Source organism: Oryzias melastigma, linkage group LG12, assembly GCF_002922805.2.
Source record: "Oryzias melastigma strain HK-1 linkage group LG12, ASM292280v2, whole genome shotgun sequence".
Taxonomy (NCBI): domain Eukaryota; kingdom Metazoa; phylum Chordata; class Actinopteri; order Beloniformes; family Adrianichthyidae; genus Oryzias; species Oryzias melastigma.
In genome coordinates, this window is record NC_050523.1 from 10,074,281 (window position 1) to 10,092,795 (window position 18,515).

The 18,515-nt window shown below is 35.7% G+C and overlaps 2 protein-coding genes across 2 annotated transcripts in view; both read left to right on the forward strand.

Annotated features, from left to right (window-relative positions):
- The first annotated feature begins 1,038 nt into the window (after nt 1-1,038).
- Nucleotides 1,039-2,393, forward strand: esm1 (endothelial cell-specific molecule 1). The gene is made up of 3 exons (XM_024299531.2): nt 1,039-1,653; nt 1,805-1,948; nt 2,032-2,393. The coding sequence occupies exons 1-3, from the start codon at nt 1,347-1,349 to the stop codon at nt 2,106-2,108; spliced, it is 528 nt and encodes a 175-aa protein (XP_024155299.1). The 5' UTR covers nt 1,039-1,346; the 3' UTR covers nt 2,109-2,393.
- An 11,938-nt stretch (nt 2,394-14,331) lies between these two features.
- Nucleotides 14,332-18,515, forward strand: part of arhgap24 (Rho GTPase activating protein 24) — a 63,699-nt gene continuing 59,515 nt past the window's right edge. Inside the window, exon 1 of the mRNA XM_024299865.2 lies at nt 14,332-14,682. The gene's annotated coding sequence lies outside the window, so the exon portion shown is untranslated. The remainder of the gene's footprint in view (nt 14,683-18,515) is intronic.

The window sequence follows — 18,515 nt, forward strand, 5'->3', positions numbered from 1 at the left end:
GAGCAGTGTTAGCTATATTTGTGGAACAGTGGGTTAGCTCCACGCCTTACACAGATTGTGGAAATTTGCAAAGCCAATCCAAGGCTTTGTGGATTTGGGGAAATAATTTGATCTTGTACCTTGTGTTCTGTGGGAGGTACTATGGGACCCCAAAGGAGGGTTGTCAGGTCTCTGTACAATCAAGAAGTTGCTAAAAATTAGCCTATACTGAAGTAAGTCAAATGTATTCACAGTGGGTGTTTGACTCTGGTAAGTGATTCAACTTGTCACTTACGTTCAAAATTTTTATGGACATGATTTTAAGGTGCAGTCATGGGCTGGATGGATGGATGGATGGTTACATGCTTGTTTATTTGAGGAATCAATTTGTTTAAATGATTTAGCTGTAAATCTATCATCATGTCATGTGGAATATTATAAAAATACAAATTAATTCACCTTACTTTAAAAATAGGTTCTGGTACTAAAAACCAGAGAAGTGCAATTCGTTTCTAATGACTTTAAGTCAGTTCAGTACTTCATAGGACTTAATTATCTCAATTATTTGTAGGACAATGTATCACAATAAAAAATGATTAAAAACATGAATTTTTTGATCCATAAACACCAACAGCAAAGCAAAACAACATTTTTATTCCTATTTTTGTCACTTTCTCAAACATATCTGCAACATTATTTATGGAGTAAATAGTATTTGGGAAAGTAAAATGCAATTCTGTCAATGAACTTTTAAAAAAGGCTTAATTTAAGAAAAAAAAAAAACAGTTTTACCATTTTAGTTGTGTGGTATGTGAACATAAGACAGGCTCTGTGGACATTTTTAATGTCCTTTTTTCCAATTAAGTTTAAACTGTGATCAGGAGTTAGATAAGTCTCTCATATAAAACATTCCAAATTATGAGATATTTTCAAGTTTGATTTTTTTTTGTTTTCCTGAAATTCCACTAAACACATTCTCTATTTTCTAAGTTTCTAACAAAGACAGCCTGAATGAGCCCTCCACATCCGCAGAGTCACAGCAGAAGCTGATGTCATGGGAGGCTGGGGGTTCCGAGACTCAGACAAAAACAAACCAAAGATAACTTATGACATCAGGTCACACGAACTTCAATTCCTGGATGGCGGTTCAGAGTTAATCCCACGCCGGATTTCTAAAAGGGGGACTGACTGACAGAAAGGCTCGAATAACAACGGAACGAGGAAATTGACGAGGGCTAACCACGTGCAAAACAAAGTTGTTCTTCGCTGATAACCCTGCAACCTGATGCGCCGCAGGTCAGTGCGCGCAAGTCCTGCAGAGAGTCTCTTTCCTCTCCACGGAGACCCCGCATCCGAGCAAGCGAAAGATGTCCATTCTCCTCCTCACAGTGCTGTCCTCGCTGGTGGTGCGCCACGTCGATGCGTGGGGCGCCAGCGTGAAGTACGCGGTGAACTGCCCGGACAGATGCAGCGTGGAGCGCTGCGGCGGGACGCAGCGCTGCGCCCGGACGGTGCTGGATGACTGCGGCTGTTGCCAGGTGTGCGCAGCCGGCAGAGGGGAGCACTGCTACCGCACCGTGTCGGGCATGCACGGGGTGAAGTGCGGGCCGGGATTATTCTGCGAGTTCTACAAGGACGAGGACGATTATGGAGACGAATACGGGATATGCAAAGGTAACCTTTAGATGTGATAAATGGATGCGGCATTTTTAAATCCAGTGATCAATCGTGTCGTCACAACCTTTTGAGCCTATAGGCTTCTCCTTTCAATAAACCAGATTCATATCCACATTTAAATCCTTAAAATATTCTTTTCTTTTTGCAGACTGCCCATACGGCACCTATGGAGTTGAGTGTCGTAAATCATGCAACTGCAAAGGGGGAATCTGCGACAGGGAGTCTGGAGCTTGTCTCACCCTCACCTTTTTCTCCAAAATTGCTGGAAAGCTTAAAACTGGACCAAGACCAGGTGAATATTTTTTTCCCCACTAATACTATGTTGTTCCATTTGGAAGAATAATAACCCCCTATTCCTCCTCTTCCTCCCCGCAGGTGAGACAGGCTCAGGTGAAGTGAGTTCTGCGCACACCGACAGATCCGCCGCTCCAAAGAGACTCTCCCCCCGCTGACAACACTTGAAAAATGGAACATTAACTTATAAATGAGCCGAAAATTATATTTTATTATGTTAAAAAAGATGATTTTTACACCATTTGAAAGTTTTGTTTTTATTTCTTTAATCAATTTTCACAAATCTAATATCGATTTGAATATGTTTTTGTTGTTAAATGACAGCTACACACCTTGAATTTATTTCTTCTCAATCTTTTCTGTTTAATGCAAACTGCTAATGCAGAAAATGTCATGTAGCTCTAATACATCAGCTGAATAAAAGCAAAGTTACCAACTGTTAATTCATGATTTCAATTGATTTTTTAACATTTGACTAAAGTTTTGTCATAATTTTGGACACACATTGCATTATTGACTACAAGGCATTAGAGTTTTAATATCTGTGGGGGGACAATAATTGTGATTTTGTTTGGAAAAATTCAAAATTTCCGCTGAGAAAATAGAAATTCCAATTAAGCCTTTAAATAAATACAGTTGCAAGAAAAAATATGTGACCCCTTTGAGTTTAGTTATATTTCTGCATGAATTTGTCATAAACAAATCAGATCTTCATCTAAGTCACATTACCAGATAAGCACAGATTTCATAAACAAATACGATGCAAAAAAATTTAAGTTTTCATGTTTTATTGAACATGTAAACATTCAAAGTGTAAGATTGAACAAATGTGAACTCCAAGGCAAATTATTTCTACTTTAGCTAAGAATCAATGAGGTGGATGTATTGGTTAAAGCTGCCCCATGCATATCTTCTCTGCACATTTTGTTAAATAAAACATGATAACTTACATTTTTTGTGTGTTGTTTTTGTTTGGGAAGATTATGTATTTACTGATGTGACTCAAATGAAGATCAGAACATATTTTACGATAAATTTATGCAGAAATCCAAGTACTTTTTCTTGCAACTTTGTATTTTCACTACAGGATGTTCTGTCTTTATTTGTCACGAAACAATCAACAGCAGGGGAAGTTATTATTTTATTTTTAAGAAATTTGGCTTTTAAAATCATCATTTTTAAAATAAACAATTAGAATAATTTAGCTATATCTGGAATATCTTGTAGTTTTAACATTTATTTTCAGGATAAGAAATGAAAAGCTTCTCATATTAGTGAGAGTTACGCACAATTTTAACTTATCTCTGTTTTTTTGTGTGTCTTATCCATTCATTCTGCAACATTCAACTCAAATCATTATTACAAAAAGCAAATATTAATGAAAATCCATGTTAGTGTGACATTTTAAATATTTAACAGAGGTAATATCTGAAAAAATATATATATTTTAACACTGAATAACTTTCAAATGCCCCTTTAACGAAGCAGCACTTTGTGTTACATTAATCTTCAATGTAAAACCTCAACATAAACTGTTGAAATTAACAAGATGTTAAAACAGATTCAAACATATTGCGCAACATTTCTAAACAGTTCCTCTTGGCTTCACAATCTTTCCTATTAATCTCACCTCTGACTCTTTCTGGTACGAAACTGTTTTCCAGTATTCAGCCTGTTTATTTCCTGTGCTTCCTGACACCTGTGAAAATGGCCATTCTTCCTGTTGTTGTTGTGTCTGCTCGGCAAAGGAATTTAAAGGCATGGCTTTTCTTTTTTTTTCTTCCAAGTGACACTCCGAAAGCTCGGAAATTACGAGTGACACCTCATTGAAAAGCATTAGAGTTCAAAGAGGTTAAGGAACTCAGGGCAAACAAGCAGCGAATTACTTCAACATTTCTTTTTACGTAATAAAAAAGTAAAGTTTACCTAGTTTAGATCTAAATTATTTTTGCACGAGGACTCTTATAAGGAATTATCGAAGCATTAAATGACAATTTAAGTGAAAATCATACATTTTTTTTAATATTTGACTTTTTTATTCTTCTCACTATTTTCTCTTTTTTTAATTTTATTTAAAAAATGTGCAATCACAACCATTTAACAGAGGTAAATTATGAGTTTTTACTCTTGAAGAAAAATAAAACAGTTGTATTTGGTCCTCTTAATTAATATCTGAGGCATTTGTACAGAAAAAAACATCTTTAAAACATATTTTGCATCAAGATTTATTTAACTACACCTTGTTTAGAGTTTGTATCATTATATAAAAGATTGAATTTCTAATAAATATTAAAGATATTTGTTAGTTGGAGCAATTTGGTTCACAGCTTTATTAAAAAACTTTATATGTATTCCATATAATTTAGTACATTTTAGCCAGAAATGTTAAAATGATTGGTCATAGAAGGTATTACAGTTTCAAATTTAACAAAATTGAAAAATGTAAAACTTTTTCACATCTTAGCATGAAAATTATTTTATTTTTTGGTGATTAAAAACCTTTCTTTGAGCCCATTTACTGAACAGAACTACATTAAGTACAAGCAAGGTGACAGACACACAGGTATGTGAGCTGAGTGTTCCTCAGGCTTTAATATTCCTCTTAGTCCCCTGAGAACCGACAGGCTGAGGTCCCGAAACCAAACAAAGGACCCTGGAAAATAACAGGAAAGCATTGGTGAGAAAAACCCTCCATCTGACTCCCTGAACGCGTCACTGCCGCCCCTGCAGAAACAAAGGTGCGTGAATGGAGTAGTAAATAACACCGAATTACTACAAATAGATGTTCTGCTATTTACAGTCTGGCCGCGCCTCAACAGGTTGTTTACTGTAGCCGCGGAATGACAAGTGCTTTTAGGAGACAACACATCAACGCCGCAAACAAGGAAATTAAGGATGGTGATTGATTACACTGATTGCAAACACCAAAACTAAGATTTCTGAGAAGTACGTCACGCCTGAAGGGATGCAAACGGAGATTGGCGCTCTCTTCCTTTCTTCAGGTTCTCAGATATTCAGTAAACAAGCAAGCACGCAAAACAAGATGCCAGAGCCTTGACCTCGGCGACCTAACAGATTTTTGACCCTGAAGGGCTCGCCTTTTCCTCGACAAAATGACGCAAGGAGGAGCATTTGTCACTCCGAAGAATCAGAGCTTTCTGGGATTATTCTGCTGTTCAAAAAGAATTTAACTAAATGTTTAATTTATACCAATGAAAAGAAGGACAAACTAATTCAGCATCAAGCACCAATTGATGAAAATAGCATAATTAATGAAGGTTTTAATTCATTTAATCTATTTAAAAAAACATTGAGATACTTAATCTCTTTTTAAAAGGGAGATAAGTTTAGAGTTGAATGATTCCAACTGGTGTAGAGATAATTACAGCAGAATTCCTAACAGATATTTCCCCTGAATAAATCCAGAAATCAACAATTCTAAACTTCCTTCAGTTGTATTTTAGATTGTAGTCTGTTTTTATGTGGTGCAACAAAACTGAGCAAAACCTCTTCCAGTGTCTTAGCTCTCAACACTTGTATGTTCAAAAGGTACCAGAGGAAAGAATTTTCCTTTTTGAGCAACTGAACACATCATAGTCATTAAAAAAAAAAAAAAAAAAAAAACCCACTGATTTTAAAATGTATTCACCGAAAAGTTTGAAGAATGGGGACAGTGTCCTTAAAAACAATTCTAGAATTTGTGACTTTTTACATTTTTATGTTGGAAAAATAAGTCAGGTTTCCAAATTTGATTTGAAAGTTTAAGTGAATAAAGTTATGCTAAAATGAAATAAAACTGTAATTACTTCTGTAATTTGGAGAAATACAATCTTCTATTTAAAATACTAAGGGTCATGATGTAAATTACAGTGGTCTTAGACATGAACCTGGGGGCACACCCTGGGTAAAAAGCATCTGGTTTTAGAACTGGCAAGTAAACTTATGCAAACTTAGAAAAAAGTGACAAAAATGAAAGAAGGATGACAATGTTGCCCCCTAATCAATAAATCAGTGGTGTAGTAAAAAAAAAACATATTGTACATGAAACATTATAATAAGTCAAAAAAGTCATTTAAAAATCCCTTACAGGTGACTGTAAGGCTTTTGTATACAAGTAAACACTCGTTACAAAAGAATGCATCACAGTGTTTACTTTTGCTTTAACAAAATATTAGATAAGTAATACATTTTGAGTAATATCTTATCCATTAAATGGCTATTACTACATATTAAATGCCCAAAATCAAACAGTTTAAATATGGAAGACTGTGAGGGATTTGAGGAGCCGATCATTTTCCTAAGTCACATGTACTTAAATAAGATATCTTTTAGTTTTCAAAGACCTGAACACTTAAATTGAACATTTGTGTTCCCTTTAGCTTGTTTTGGCTGTCTGTTTTGTTATTGTAGTCATTTTAAGCTGTTTTCATTGGAGGCACACAGGTTTCCACTTCTATGCTTGGATTCTGTCTTCCTATGAATAGCTACAGTCACTAAAGCGACATAGTAGTAAAAAATAATAATAATAATAATACTGGTTTCTCCAATTGAGCTCTCAATGCTTTTATTTTGTAGTAATAAACAAAATAAATAGTCATTATATCATTGAACATCTCTCAGGTAAAAGTTTTCAGCTACATTTGTCACTCCAATGTCTTTTTTTCCTTTTGTGGGTTTTAAAAAGTGAATTATTTGTTCTTACAAACCTTTTTTAAGAATCCAGATTTGCCCTTTGGCAAATGTTTTGAAAGGTTTGTTTTGCAGTAAACAGATGGCACTCAAACAGCACACATACAAAATAAAAAGATAAAACTGTGCAACAAAACAAAACAATTGTGAAGAGAAAAATAATAAAAATAGACACTATCATCAAGACATAAAACACTGCATGTTGATAATTGGTTTGAAGGAATTAAAAAAAAACATGAGAAAAAGTTAAAATGAGATTTCAAATAATAATATTAAAAACATATTTTTACTTTTTTTTTTATCTATTTGTTTTATTCATTTTTCCAACAGTCTTTTTTAAAGAATGAAACGAGTGCAAATATTTCTGTATTCTGATACATTTAGTATGAGTGGGAAGTTAGACTGGGCAGATGAGTCCTTTTTTATAGTATAAAGGGATACTTGAATAATTTTCCTTAATACCTCAATTGAATTAAGTGGTAAAGGGATCCAAGCCTCGATATAATGTTTGACCAAATACCATCTAAAAAAGGGGAAAATAAGGGTATTTTGTTAAATTAGTCAGTAGTTTCTATTGAGGTTAAGAGAACTTCAAGGAGAACAGCAAATTAAAAAATCATAGGCTAATATGAAATAATTCATCGAAAAACAGAAAGAAAATTATATTATTACTGTTGAAACATATTATTTCTAAAAGAGCACAAAGTGGCAGACTTTTTCTATTTCATACTGTCAAGTTACAGTTTTTCTAGACTGAGATTTTTTGGTAGAGAGGTTATAAAATATTTAACGAAAAATGTCAGTTTTTTGTTTTTCTTTGTTTTATATGCTTGGAATTCACCGAATGAGATCTTTAATGCGAGCAGGGACATTTTTTAAGTAGAACGAGGGTTTTGAGAGCAAACAATCACCAAAACTGAACACATTTTTGCTGTGCTTCCTCTCAAATTTTAATATATAGTTTTGGTTAAAGATAGGGAGCTCATCCCAAACCAGGTTAGTGAACAAAAGGCACAAGAAGAATCTGAAAGACGACAGGAAGTTTGGTCAAAAGCCGAGGCAGGAAAGCCCTTCTGGATGTTATCAGGAAGAGGTGTAAACTCAAGTGTCTGATGAGGATGGTTTGACCACAGAGGAAATAAATCAGTTGTGTTGTTCGCAGGGCTCAACAAGTACTTTAATATTCATAAAAAATAAGAATAAATCAAATAAAATATGATTGTTCACTGCTACCATTAAATTCTTGTTTTTTTCTTTTATTTTCTTCAGGGATTTGAATCAAATCAGAATATAATTTTTTATTAAATAACTATGTATTTGTTATTGTGAGTCACAGATCAGATGGAAAGTAAATGTTTTTCATTTTAGAAAGGTTTATAAAGACTTGAGTTTTTTGTATATTCTTTTGCAAATGTGAAAATTAAAAATCAACCAAAATGTTTCAGCTTTAGGATAAAAATACAAGAAAAAGTAGAAACTTGTGCGTTTGCAGAGGTCAAATGATCAAAATTATGATTTGGCTCCAGCAAGATCAGTTCATAAACAAAAACTGTTTGTCTAAAGAGAGATTTTCATCAAAGGAATTTTATTAAATTCATGTTTATTTATGCATGACTGCAATCAAAAAGGCGCTGCACGTTAAAAGTTCAGAACATTAAAAACAAGTAAAAGGCAAAAACAAATAATAGTAAAATAGCCCAAAAAGTAAAGATATTCCCTATTAGCATTTATATTGATTTTTAATGTAACAAGACTAATAATCACTTCAGTAAAATCAAATTTTAAACAGTAGACAATAGAATTGCAAGTCTGTTCGGCATATCCATGAATTGAGGCTAAAAAAAGGCAATAAATAAAAATATTTAAGTCATCTTAAACAAGTTTAAGAGTTTTCTCCAAAAAATAAATAAATAAAAGCTCAGGTTTATGTCTTCACACCCAGGTCTGCTGTATCCTCTTCTTCAAATGATTCCATTGACACACATCAATCATTCTGGAGCAGACAAAGAACAGTGTGTCCTGTAGTGAGCAAATATGAACTATAATTTTACATAAAGCTTTTAGTCCGTTAGGTTTTCAGTCTCCCGCTTCAGATAACCTCTGCCCCCTGGCTTTGTAACTGTGTGCTGCACAGATGAGAGAGACTGGGGTCAACACCAGGCGTCCACAGACAAAACTAGGAGAATTTAACTGTACAATCATTCTGCAACAGAAATGTGCGACTTAAAATAATCACTGCTGAGCAATGGAGCAACCACTCCACTCTGTGCAATTGTTTTTAACATCAAATTTGTATTTTATTTCAGTTTTAAAATGTAAATTGAGTAGAAATGTGTTTCCTCTAATTGGAGTTTAATCAAAGTGTAACAGATTAAGACGGTCAAAGTTCTTGTCTGGTGTTTTGAGTCATTTCATCTTGGAAGTTTGACAGAACTTTGTATTGATTTAAATAATATATATACATATGTTATTTAATATTGTATTCAGTATAACATTGATCAAAACAAATGAAATAACTTAAAAATAGACTTGTATTAATGCATTAATAAACAATAAAATATGCCCAAATTGATAAGCAATTAATAATGAGCAAACTATTAATATTATGCAATTAATGTCTTAAGTTAATGTAAGTATCAAAGACACAGCAGTAAACTTCAGGGTTGCTATTACTGGAGCTAAATGCTGCTTCCTAGTGGTTCTTTGAGGGAAACATTGTGCTATTTTCATTGTGCTCACGGAAATCCAAAATTAAAACGTTCTTGAACAGGATCCATAGTAAATTCTGCAACTGTATCTATAAAAAGGGATTCTCTAAATAATATTATCCATGAAAAATCAGATAAAGGAGCACATTCCTGAGGTTTTAAATGTTCTGTGATTTACCAGCAGATGGCAGTGTTGCATCATAGTTACAAGGAGACAAACTGTAACTAGAAATTATTACTACCTCTTTTTTTAAAGGCTTGTTGATAATTAATCTACTATAAACTCAGCATATGGAGGCTTTACTTCTTTCAATAAAATAATCTGCTGTGTAAATATTAAGTAATGTAAGTGTATCCCTGACACTTTTATTTATATACATCGTAATTTGGATATGTGTGATTCTGCATGAACGTTTGCATTATGTTGGGCATTAAACAGCACTGCAGTCTTTGCTGAGACCATGAATGATTTATTCATTTGCTTATTAGTGAATATTAGCATGAAAACATTTAGCTATTTATTTATTTATTTTACACCAACATATTATTTACATCCATCCATCGTCTGTTCCTGCTTACCTGAAACCCATCCCAGTTTTTTCAAAGTAAAGATGGGGTTCATCAGTCCATCACAGGGGCCTGCACACAGAAACACACCTATTTAAGGGTCAATGATCAGCCTATTAAATGTTTCTGCACTGTAGGAGGAAGCTGGAGTCCCTGGAGAAACCGTACAAATGAATAAGGAAAAACGTGGACATTCCAAATAAATTGCCAGGATTCAACCCTGATAATTACTAAATCTTCTTCCAAGTTGTGAAGTTTATGTGTTTGAAGAAGACGATATAGACAAAAAAAACACTGGTCATCCGTCTTACCCATTGCCTCTGTCTTCCTTCTGGATGTTTTATTATATTTGTAAAACAAGGAATGCTAAACATGAAGCTCTGTGACCTAGTGATGTAAAAAAAATGGACATCGGTAAACAAACTGCAGCTTTATCAGGTCTCTCGAGATTAAAGAAGACCCGATCTGATAAACAGCTACTGAGATTAGAATGAGGGAATCTTCAGAGAAGAAGCCTCTGGGACTTCAGCTGTTCTCCACGGGCTGCGGTTCTCATGGCCCCACTTTCAGAGGTTTTGGACAGTTGCTGACATCTGGAAAGACTAAAAAAAACTGAAAAAATAAGAAGGAAAACAAAACGTCTGTAGATCTTGTTACTGTTAAAAATTTCAATGCAAGAATTTTATTGCTAAAGAAAAAGGAAGAATTGAATAGAGCACATAATAATATTTTCAGTTAAGTTCATCCTCCTGTACAGATATTTTATCATAATATAAGAGTGGTCTGTTTGACGTTGTCATGGGAACCACATCAATGTGGTACATCCCCTGGACGTTACTTATGGTGCCACAAACTTGCTGCATTTCTTGAAGAAACTTGTCTGTTTATACAGAAACTCATCTCGCAGTGTTAATTTTTTTTACTCAAAAGAAGCTGAAGGTCAAAAATGTTCAGTCAAGATGTGTATTTTTCAAAAAACACCTATTTATAAAAATAATGACTGAATTAATAAAATAAAAAAACACAATTTATGGAAATATTGGGGCCATGTCTCTAATTCTGTAAAAATAAGTACATAGATTTTATTTTTTGAAAATGATTGGAAGATATGTCGAAGATGATTAACCCCTCGTTGTTCCTGATGGATATACTGTATGTTGGTGCCAGTATTCGGCATCAGTGTGTGAATGTGTGTGCACACAGACTGTGACTGTAAAGCGCTTTGGGCTTTTCCAAGAAGCTGATAAAGCGCTAAATAACTATATGCCATTTACCATAATTGTAATCTTTTTATAATGCAGTTTTAGTCTGGGTAATCGGCAAGGCTGCAGAATTCATTATGAAGCTCGATGACTAAGCAACACAGTCTGACTAACTCAGTGTTAAAATATGTATCCGTATTTCCCACTGGCAAAGACAGGGGAATTGATGCATGTTACCGATACTCTGGAAAGTCTTCAGTCATCACTTCTGCAATAGTCAGACAACAAATCTAAAAGAAAGATAATGTATTCTGCTCGAATCTTTGTTTCACTTAAGCTTCTACCCCTAAAAAACTCAAATGAATCACTTTAGGTGGTAAAAATTCTTTTTCAACCTGTTTAACTTGTTTTTCAACTTTACCACAATACAACCTCTATTGCTGAAACTGGAATTTAGTTCTGTTTTTGGCACGGTAAAATAAAAAAAATAAAGCAATATTGAATCACAGGTATTTATTCATTTTGGTGATTACTGGAGCCAAATCCTGTTTCTACAGCCTGTAGGGGCTGGTTTGTATCCAACCTTGGTATTTTCTGTAGGGAGTTTGCATTTTCTCTTTGTGCAGGCGTGGCTTTTCTCCTCTCAGAGTCCAAAAACTATTTAGGTTAATTGGTGATTCTTAATTGTCCCTAAGATGTAAATGAGAGTTTAATTGGCGAACCAGCGACCCCTTGACCCCCAAATTAGACCAACCGGTAGGGGTGGGTGTGTCGATCTGAGTATTGATAGCATCAATACCAAGGTGAAGTATCAGCAGTTTGTCTTTAATACATACAGAGTTTGAATTTAACAAGTTCATGCAATAGTCTTTCTGTTTGCAGTGTTGCCAGATTGGGCAAAAAACTGCCCAATTTAAGTAAAAACCCGCCCAATTTTTGTGGGGAAGCGGCCCAATCTGGCAACGTTGGCTGCTTGTATTAACAGCACCACCTCCTCACGTTTTGCCCCTCACCTCCCTTCCTCATCAGAGAGTCGAGAGTGACATAAATAAGTATTTTCACACCATTTCAAGATTTTTTGTTGTGTCATTTATATCTTTATTTGACTTGTGACTTTGATATTTTATTACGGCTTTTATTTTAACATATATATATAAGTTTGCGGTACTGTTACTTACATTTTTGTTGCATTTTTCCTTTTTTAAAATTTAGCACTAGTTACTTTTTTATTTTTATTATAATGGTATTATACAATTTTTAGTTTACACATTCTATATTTGATGTATGTTCAGTACAGATTGCTGTAATTTTTATGTTCCAATGCTTTATTATACATTTATTTAACAGAAAAATTTATATTTCCAAAGTTATTCTATAATACAATATGTAAAGAAAAAGGTATCAGTATTGATATCTGTAATTATTTGGTATTGAATCGATACCCAAATTCCCAGTATCGCTCACCTCTACTAACCGGGTTTAGAAAATGGATTTATGAAGGTAAAATTTAATAAGCAAAGTGAGCAAAAGTTTCAGAAGAAACACCTCATAGAAGCTTCACACCTTTTGACCTCATGCATTGTTTATCATGCTTCATCCTGCTCAGGGTCAAGGTGTTTTATACGGATGCCATTGGCTGAGAACTGGATTACACTCTGGGCAGGCTGCCAATAACCATGGAAAGTTTAGAACCAGAAAAAAAAATTCAATATGCATCTTTTTCAGGTGTGAAAGTGAGCTGGACCACCAGGACAAAACAAGCAGAAGCATTGAACGACCAGTCAAACTTTTAGCAAAGTTTGTGATATAAATCGGTAACTTTTTCTGGGATAATATGTAAAAAAAAGAAAAAAAGGGCTTTTAGAGTGTTTAAAAAGAGGAAAATCTGAGGCGGTCACTTGTGAAAGAAAGGAAACACTAATGTTTCAGAAAAGACAGCATATATGGTATATTACATAAGTCAAATTGGAGTCTATAAAAAAATGCACAAGTTTGAGACAACATGTTAATTATTAAGAAAAAGAAGAGGAAAAAAATCCTACAATTTTATTTAGATAGTGGTGTGGTTTAATTTAAAGCTTTAGGTTGGTGAATTATTGGAATTCTCATTTGGTTTGAGTCTTCAGCAAAGGTTATGGACAGGAAAAAAGGCTGTAATTTAGCCATTTGTCAAGTAGGTTTGATGGGACTTTAAAAACATGTCTTCAGCAACAATCTTTTCCCAAAGTTGAAGCAAACCCAAACATATCTGATGTTCCAGTTCTTTAAAGGCAACTGGAGGTTAATGCAAATAACTTAGATGTATAATTGAACATCTGCAGGTTTTTATCTGGTATTAAATCAATAAAAAACAAATGTGGTTCATAATGGAGAAAGAATCAATCCAACAAGTATTATTTCAATTATATAAGTCAAAGATGAAAAAAACAACATAATTTTGAAAGATTTTTCAGTTAGCTAAAAGTAAACTTTTTTTTCATGAAAATAAAACAATTTATTGCATAGATAGCTGATGTTTGTTTATGTATGCTAGTTCCTAAAAGAAAACAGGAACCCAGAGTTATCAGTAATCAGAATCAGCTAGTAAAACAAGAATTGGTGCATCAGTAACTTTTTTATGCTTGTGGCTGTAAAACAAATGTAATATTTACCAGATTTTTTTTTTTTTATTGAACTTTGAAATGTCTCTTTATAGGAGGACACAAAAGCTTTTAAAGACTTATATTTGCATTCTGTGTCCTTTTACTACAGAATGGGTAAAATGCCTTTCATTGTTAAAACACTATTAAAAAAGAGCCAGCTCAGTCCTGTGAGTTGAGAGAAAAGCATTTATAGGAGTCCCAAACAAACGGCATACGCTCTCCAGGGTGTGTATACAGCTGGGTTCGCACCAAAGTGAGTACAAACCAACTAAATAAATGTTTGCTGAGCTGCATTTACACAGTCATTTGTTTATGTCATCTTGAGAAGTCTTTACAACTGGAAGATTTTCTGTGTGTGGGATTAGTCACTAATGATGTGTGGAAAGTTTGGATTTTTGTTGAGCTAAAGGAAAACTTCAAATGGAGGCGACAATGTATACAAGATGAAAAGTGTATTTCAAAGCTTGACTTCTGCATAGCAGAGTCTTGGGACTTCCTCAAACGCGCTTCTCCCCTCCCTGCCCTCCTTTCTGCTCCTGTTTTCGTTCTGTGTACGCTCAGTCTCAGAGTGAGTGCACACGCCAGAACGAGAGGACTCAGGGCTGCGTAGATTGCAGTGTTGGGAGTGTGCACGGGCGTGTGCGTGTGTCTGGGCGGTCTCCAGCTGCAATGGTGCCTCATGTGTTTCTGTGCCGCCGTCCACAGTGGAGTCTTTCTCAGCGTGCTGATGGTGTGAGCAGTCAAGGGAAAAGTTTCTAACAGCTCATCTGAGGTCCATTCTCCACACACTGAGTCATCTCAGGAGGGAGCAACAGCGGCACCAGCACATGAGAGGGACTTGAGCTCGTCTCAGCCCCGGGATTTCTACTGCTATTGACACATTACCTGCTGTTGGATCTTACGTCACATCACATCAGAACTCAGGTGAGTGAGCTTGTTCTGTCAGAATGTTGGGGTTTATTGTCTTTGAGCAACTGCCCTCACTTTGGAGTGTAACCCGAGAAGAAAAAACAGTCAGATGAAACAAGAGAGAGTGACCCTGGAAGTCATTTAATTCTATTTTTAAGCATTTTTTGTCCTGAACTTCAGCTTGATGTGCAGCTGCTGTGGTAATGTCAGACTCTGACAGCACATAGAATTAGTGGTGGGCAGATGTTTGGTTCTCTTTCATCAGAACCAGGCAGAGACGGTGGATCCTGTATTTAGTGGGAAATGAATAGAAATCCTTTCCCTTGTTGACTCAGCTTTTGAAAAGGGGTTTTGATTTGATTGATCTCTCTGCTGATGATTGACTAACGCGATGTATAAACACTGGGGTACTATAATGTTCTGAAGTTTCAACAGATGCACATCCACAGGCTGTAACTGCCTTTATGCATCTTTGACAGTCAGACCTTTTTCCTCTAAAAAGCTGCAGTCCAACCAACTCTGCTGCTGCCCAGTCAAACAGACTAAAACTCAATTATCTCCAGATTAATTCCCTGCTCTGTGCCAGTAAGCTGCTGATTACCGTTGCTCAGGGCATAACTACATCTGGAAGCTGAAGAATAGTCAGAATGTTGATATAAAATCGGATGGAAAAGTCATGTCTGCAGCCCGTGTCCCCTCTGCCTGCTGTGTTAATGGAAAAGGAGTACGTAAAAGCAAGCCGGGCATGAGCTGAGGTAAAAGCAGAGAGGATGACCCTCATGTGCCAGGAATGTCTGCAGCGCACAAGCTGTGCTGCTGGAAAGCTTGGGGATCGGGTTCCCGGCGTCAGCTGCTGCACTCGACTGTTCCCTGGTCTGACTTTGGGATATCTGTTTATTGATAGAGGAAGGGGTAGGAGGGTCAAAGCTTCAGCAAAACTAGAGTTGGAAAAGGTCTGGAAATAGTAATAAAAATAATCTATCAAAATTACATTCATTTATGTTCCGACAATCTTTTGATTTATTACAAAAAGCAAAGATAGTTAAAAATGTGTCAATTTAGCTTAAGATGTTGCTTGAATTTACAGAGTAACAAGTTTTCAGCTCTGTAAAAAATTACTCAATTTAATATTAACATAAAAAATAAAAGAGTTATAGTGAATATTAAAAAACAAGTCATGTTGTATGTCATTCTATAATTCTGTAGTGCAAAAAGGTGTCAATATTTTGATTTTTTAGCCCCAAATTCCATCTTATCCCATGTGAAATGATAGAGTAGACTGAATAAAAGGATTCTAAAAAAGAACATCAACATACAGTAAGTATATATAATGAATATAATACACATTTTTGACACCAGACCACCCGTTTGTTTATTTTTGGTGAAAGTCCTGTCTTCTGAAACCAGCCTCTAATGTTTATTTGAGGAACTGCAACATGTGATACTTCCTGGGTGGATACAAACTTAGGAACATAATGTAAGGGTTTGATTAAAAGTCAAATATAATAGCACTCTTAATCAAACAAACTCTAAGGTGAGCTAAAAAAAAGAAAAGCATTTCATTAGTGTAGCCTCATGGGTATAAATGTCATATACTATCAAGCACCATCATATTTCAGTCAGTTTACTATTGTTGCATTTAGCTACAATTGACTGCATAAAACAACATTCTAACTGTGAAGCTTTTTAAACCTCAGCTTCATTTGAGTCTCAGCTCTTTTCCCTTTTTAACTCTGTGGTTCTGGGTTGTTCTTGTGTGTCTGTCGCGCTGAGCTATATTTGGTTCTAAGCTTCACCAAAGCTTTGTGCTTTAAGCACTTTGATTGGTTTTTGGTCAAACAAAGGCCATGTTTCCACTGAGTGGTACAGCATTTCCACTCAAAGTTGGACTGTCATGAAGCCTGTGGGGTAAAGCCATCAACAATAACAATGGGGGACATGCAGCAGCTACTTTTTTTCCGCTTGGCTTTTGGTACATTGTATATACAAACCATTGAATCTTGTGTGAGAGAAGATTGCAGGCGCATTTTCTACGTCACAAACATTGACTGTATACGAGAACTGGACTGAGCGAGTGTGACGTCATCAATAAAAAATGCCTTACTTCCGACTCCAGCAAAATGAAGCCAATTCAGACGCTATTTTTCTGCCAGATTACGGTGATTTTTTTCAATAAATATTCAATAAAAACACCTAAACCACAATTTTCATTGAAGTAGATCTTTAACCTGTTATAAAGTTTCCCAAGGTTTCATAAATACATAAATAGAGGTATAAATCCACTCTAAAACTGTCGATAACTTAAAAAATAGAGTCAGTGTGGTGCCTACTTCGAAGAAAAAAAATCTAGTTTCCTTTCCTTGAACACATCCCTTTTCTAAGAGTGTCTGAGTTCACATTACTAAAATCACCACATCAGCACTGTCGACAGTTCGGTTGCAGCAGTGTGTCAAACACAGGTGTGACTCAGCGGTCAACGTGAAGTCCTCACCCTGGTCTCTCTGCGGGGTTGCTGCTCAGTTCTCAGATATATGGTGACACATGCTAGAAAGAAAATGAAGAGGGAGGGGTGATGACAGTGCTGAGGGGGGGTAGTGGTGTATCATTGAAGAATTTAAAAGCATATGCTTTCTAAATCAACGTGTGCACAAAACAGACAGCGACTCATCTGGGGTTAGAACCGTTGTTTTTTATCTCTATGAATCGATTCTTGTGTGTTTGTGATCTTACCCACCACCTCCCCTTTCATCTCTCCTGCCTTTTTTCATCCAGCCCACTATTTCTGTGACTCACAGTGAGCTGTGTGTGAGTGGCGACTGATCATGAACCAAGTACGCCTTGAAGGATAGCCTCTAAGTTCTTGACCTCCCCACAATCCGGCTCTGCACTGTCATCACGACAGACCTGACTCATGTATGTGTTGGACGAAGTAATGGATCACTTCTTTTTTTTTATGCAACTGCTTCCATCTGTGGCCACTCTAAAGCCCTTCTTTCACATCCTCCACAGCACAGCAAGCGACATGCCCTCCCTGCACCCCCGTGTCTTTATAGCTTGAGTCTTAACAGAAGCAGACTCCTGCTTTGGCAGGGTTATATTTGTCTTTAACACATTTGGGTTGTGGTGTCTTGACTGTGCCCACATTAAGAGGGAAAATTGCTTGGGGATATATAAAGGTTTGACAGCGATGACAAAAAAGGGAAATTTTTCGAAGGGTTTTGCATTTTTTTGTGATGCTTCATGCTCACATAGGCGCAGATGCGAAATGTGGATATGAGACTGTTTGCTGTAACCTTTCTGTTTCTTGATGTCAGAGAGGGTTTGACATGGGCGGGGGCGACAGCACCATGTGCCATGTGTTCCAGACAGGAGCAGACAATGGGTGAATCATAAAAAACGTTTAGAGTCTCACACTAACTATATTTTCTCTTCTGTTCCCAGAGATCTTTTAATTATGATTAAGCAGTTTTTAGCCAAAGTTTTTCTGCAGCGTTGCAGGAGTTCATTAGAAATTTGCTTCTGAGTTGTGGGTGGGACTGTTGACGCAGAAGTTAGCCTTGGATAATTTCCCATCAGCCCTTTGCTTATGGGACTATTAAGTGCCCTTAATTTTAAAAGCAATTTGGACACCATGCTCACTACTTTTCTTTTGTTTTCCTAAACGCCGGATATAACATCACGATTTCACAAAGTGAAAATCTAATCAATACGATCATTTCACGATGATACATGCATGCTAGTTTTTTGCAAAGACTTCTGGGAATTTTTTAGTGCACTCTATTTTGGAATTATAGATTCAGACAGCATTACAAAACGCACTATATAGTGCACTATGAAGTGAATTTGGA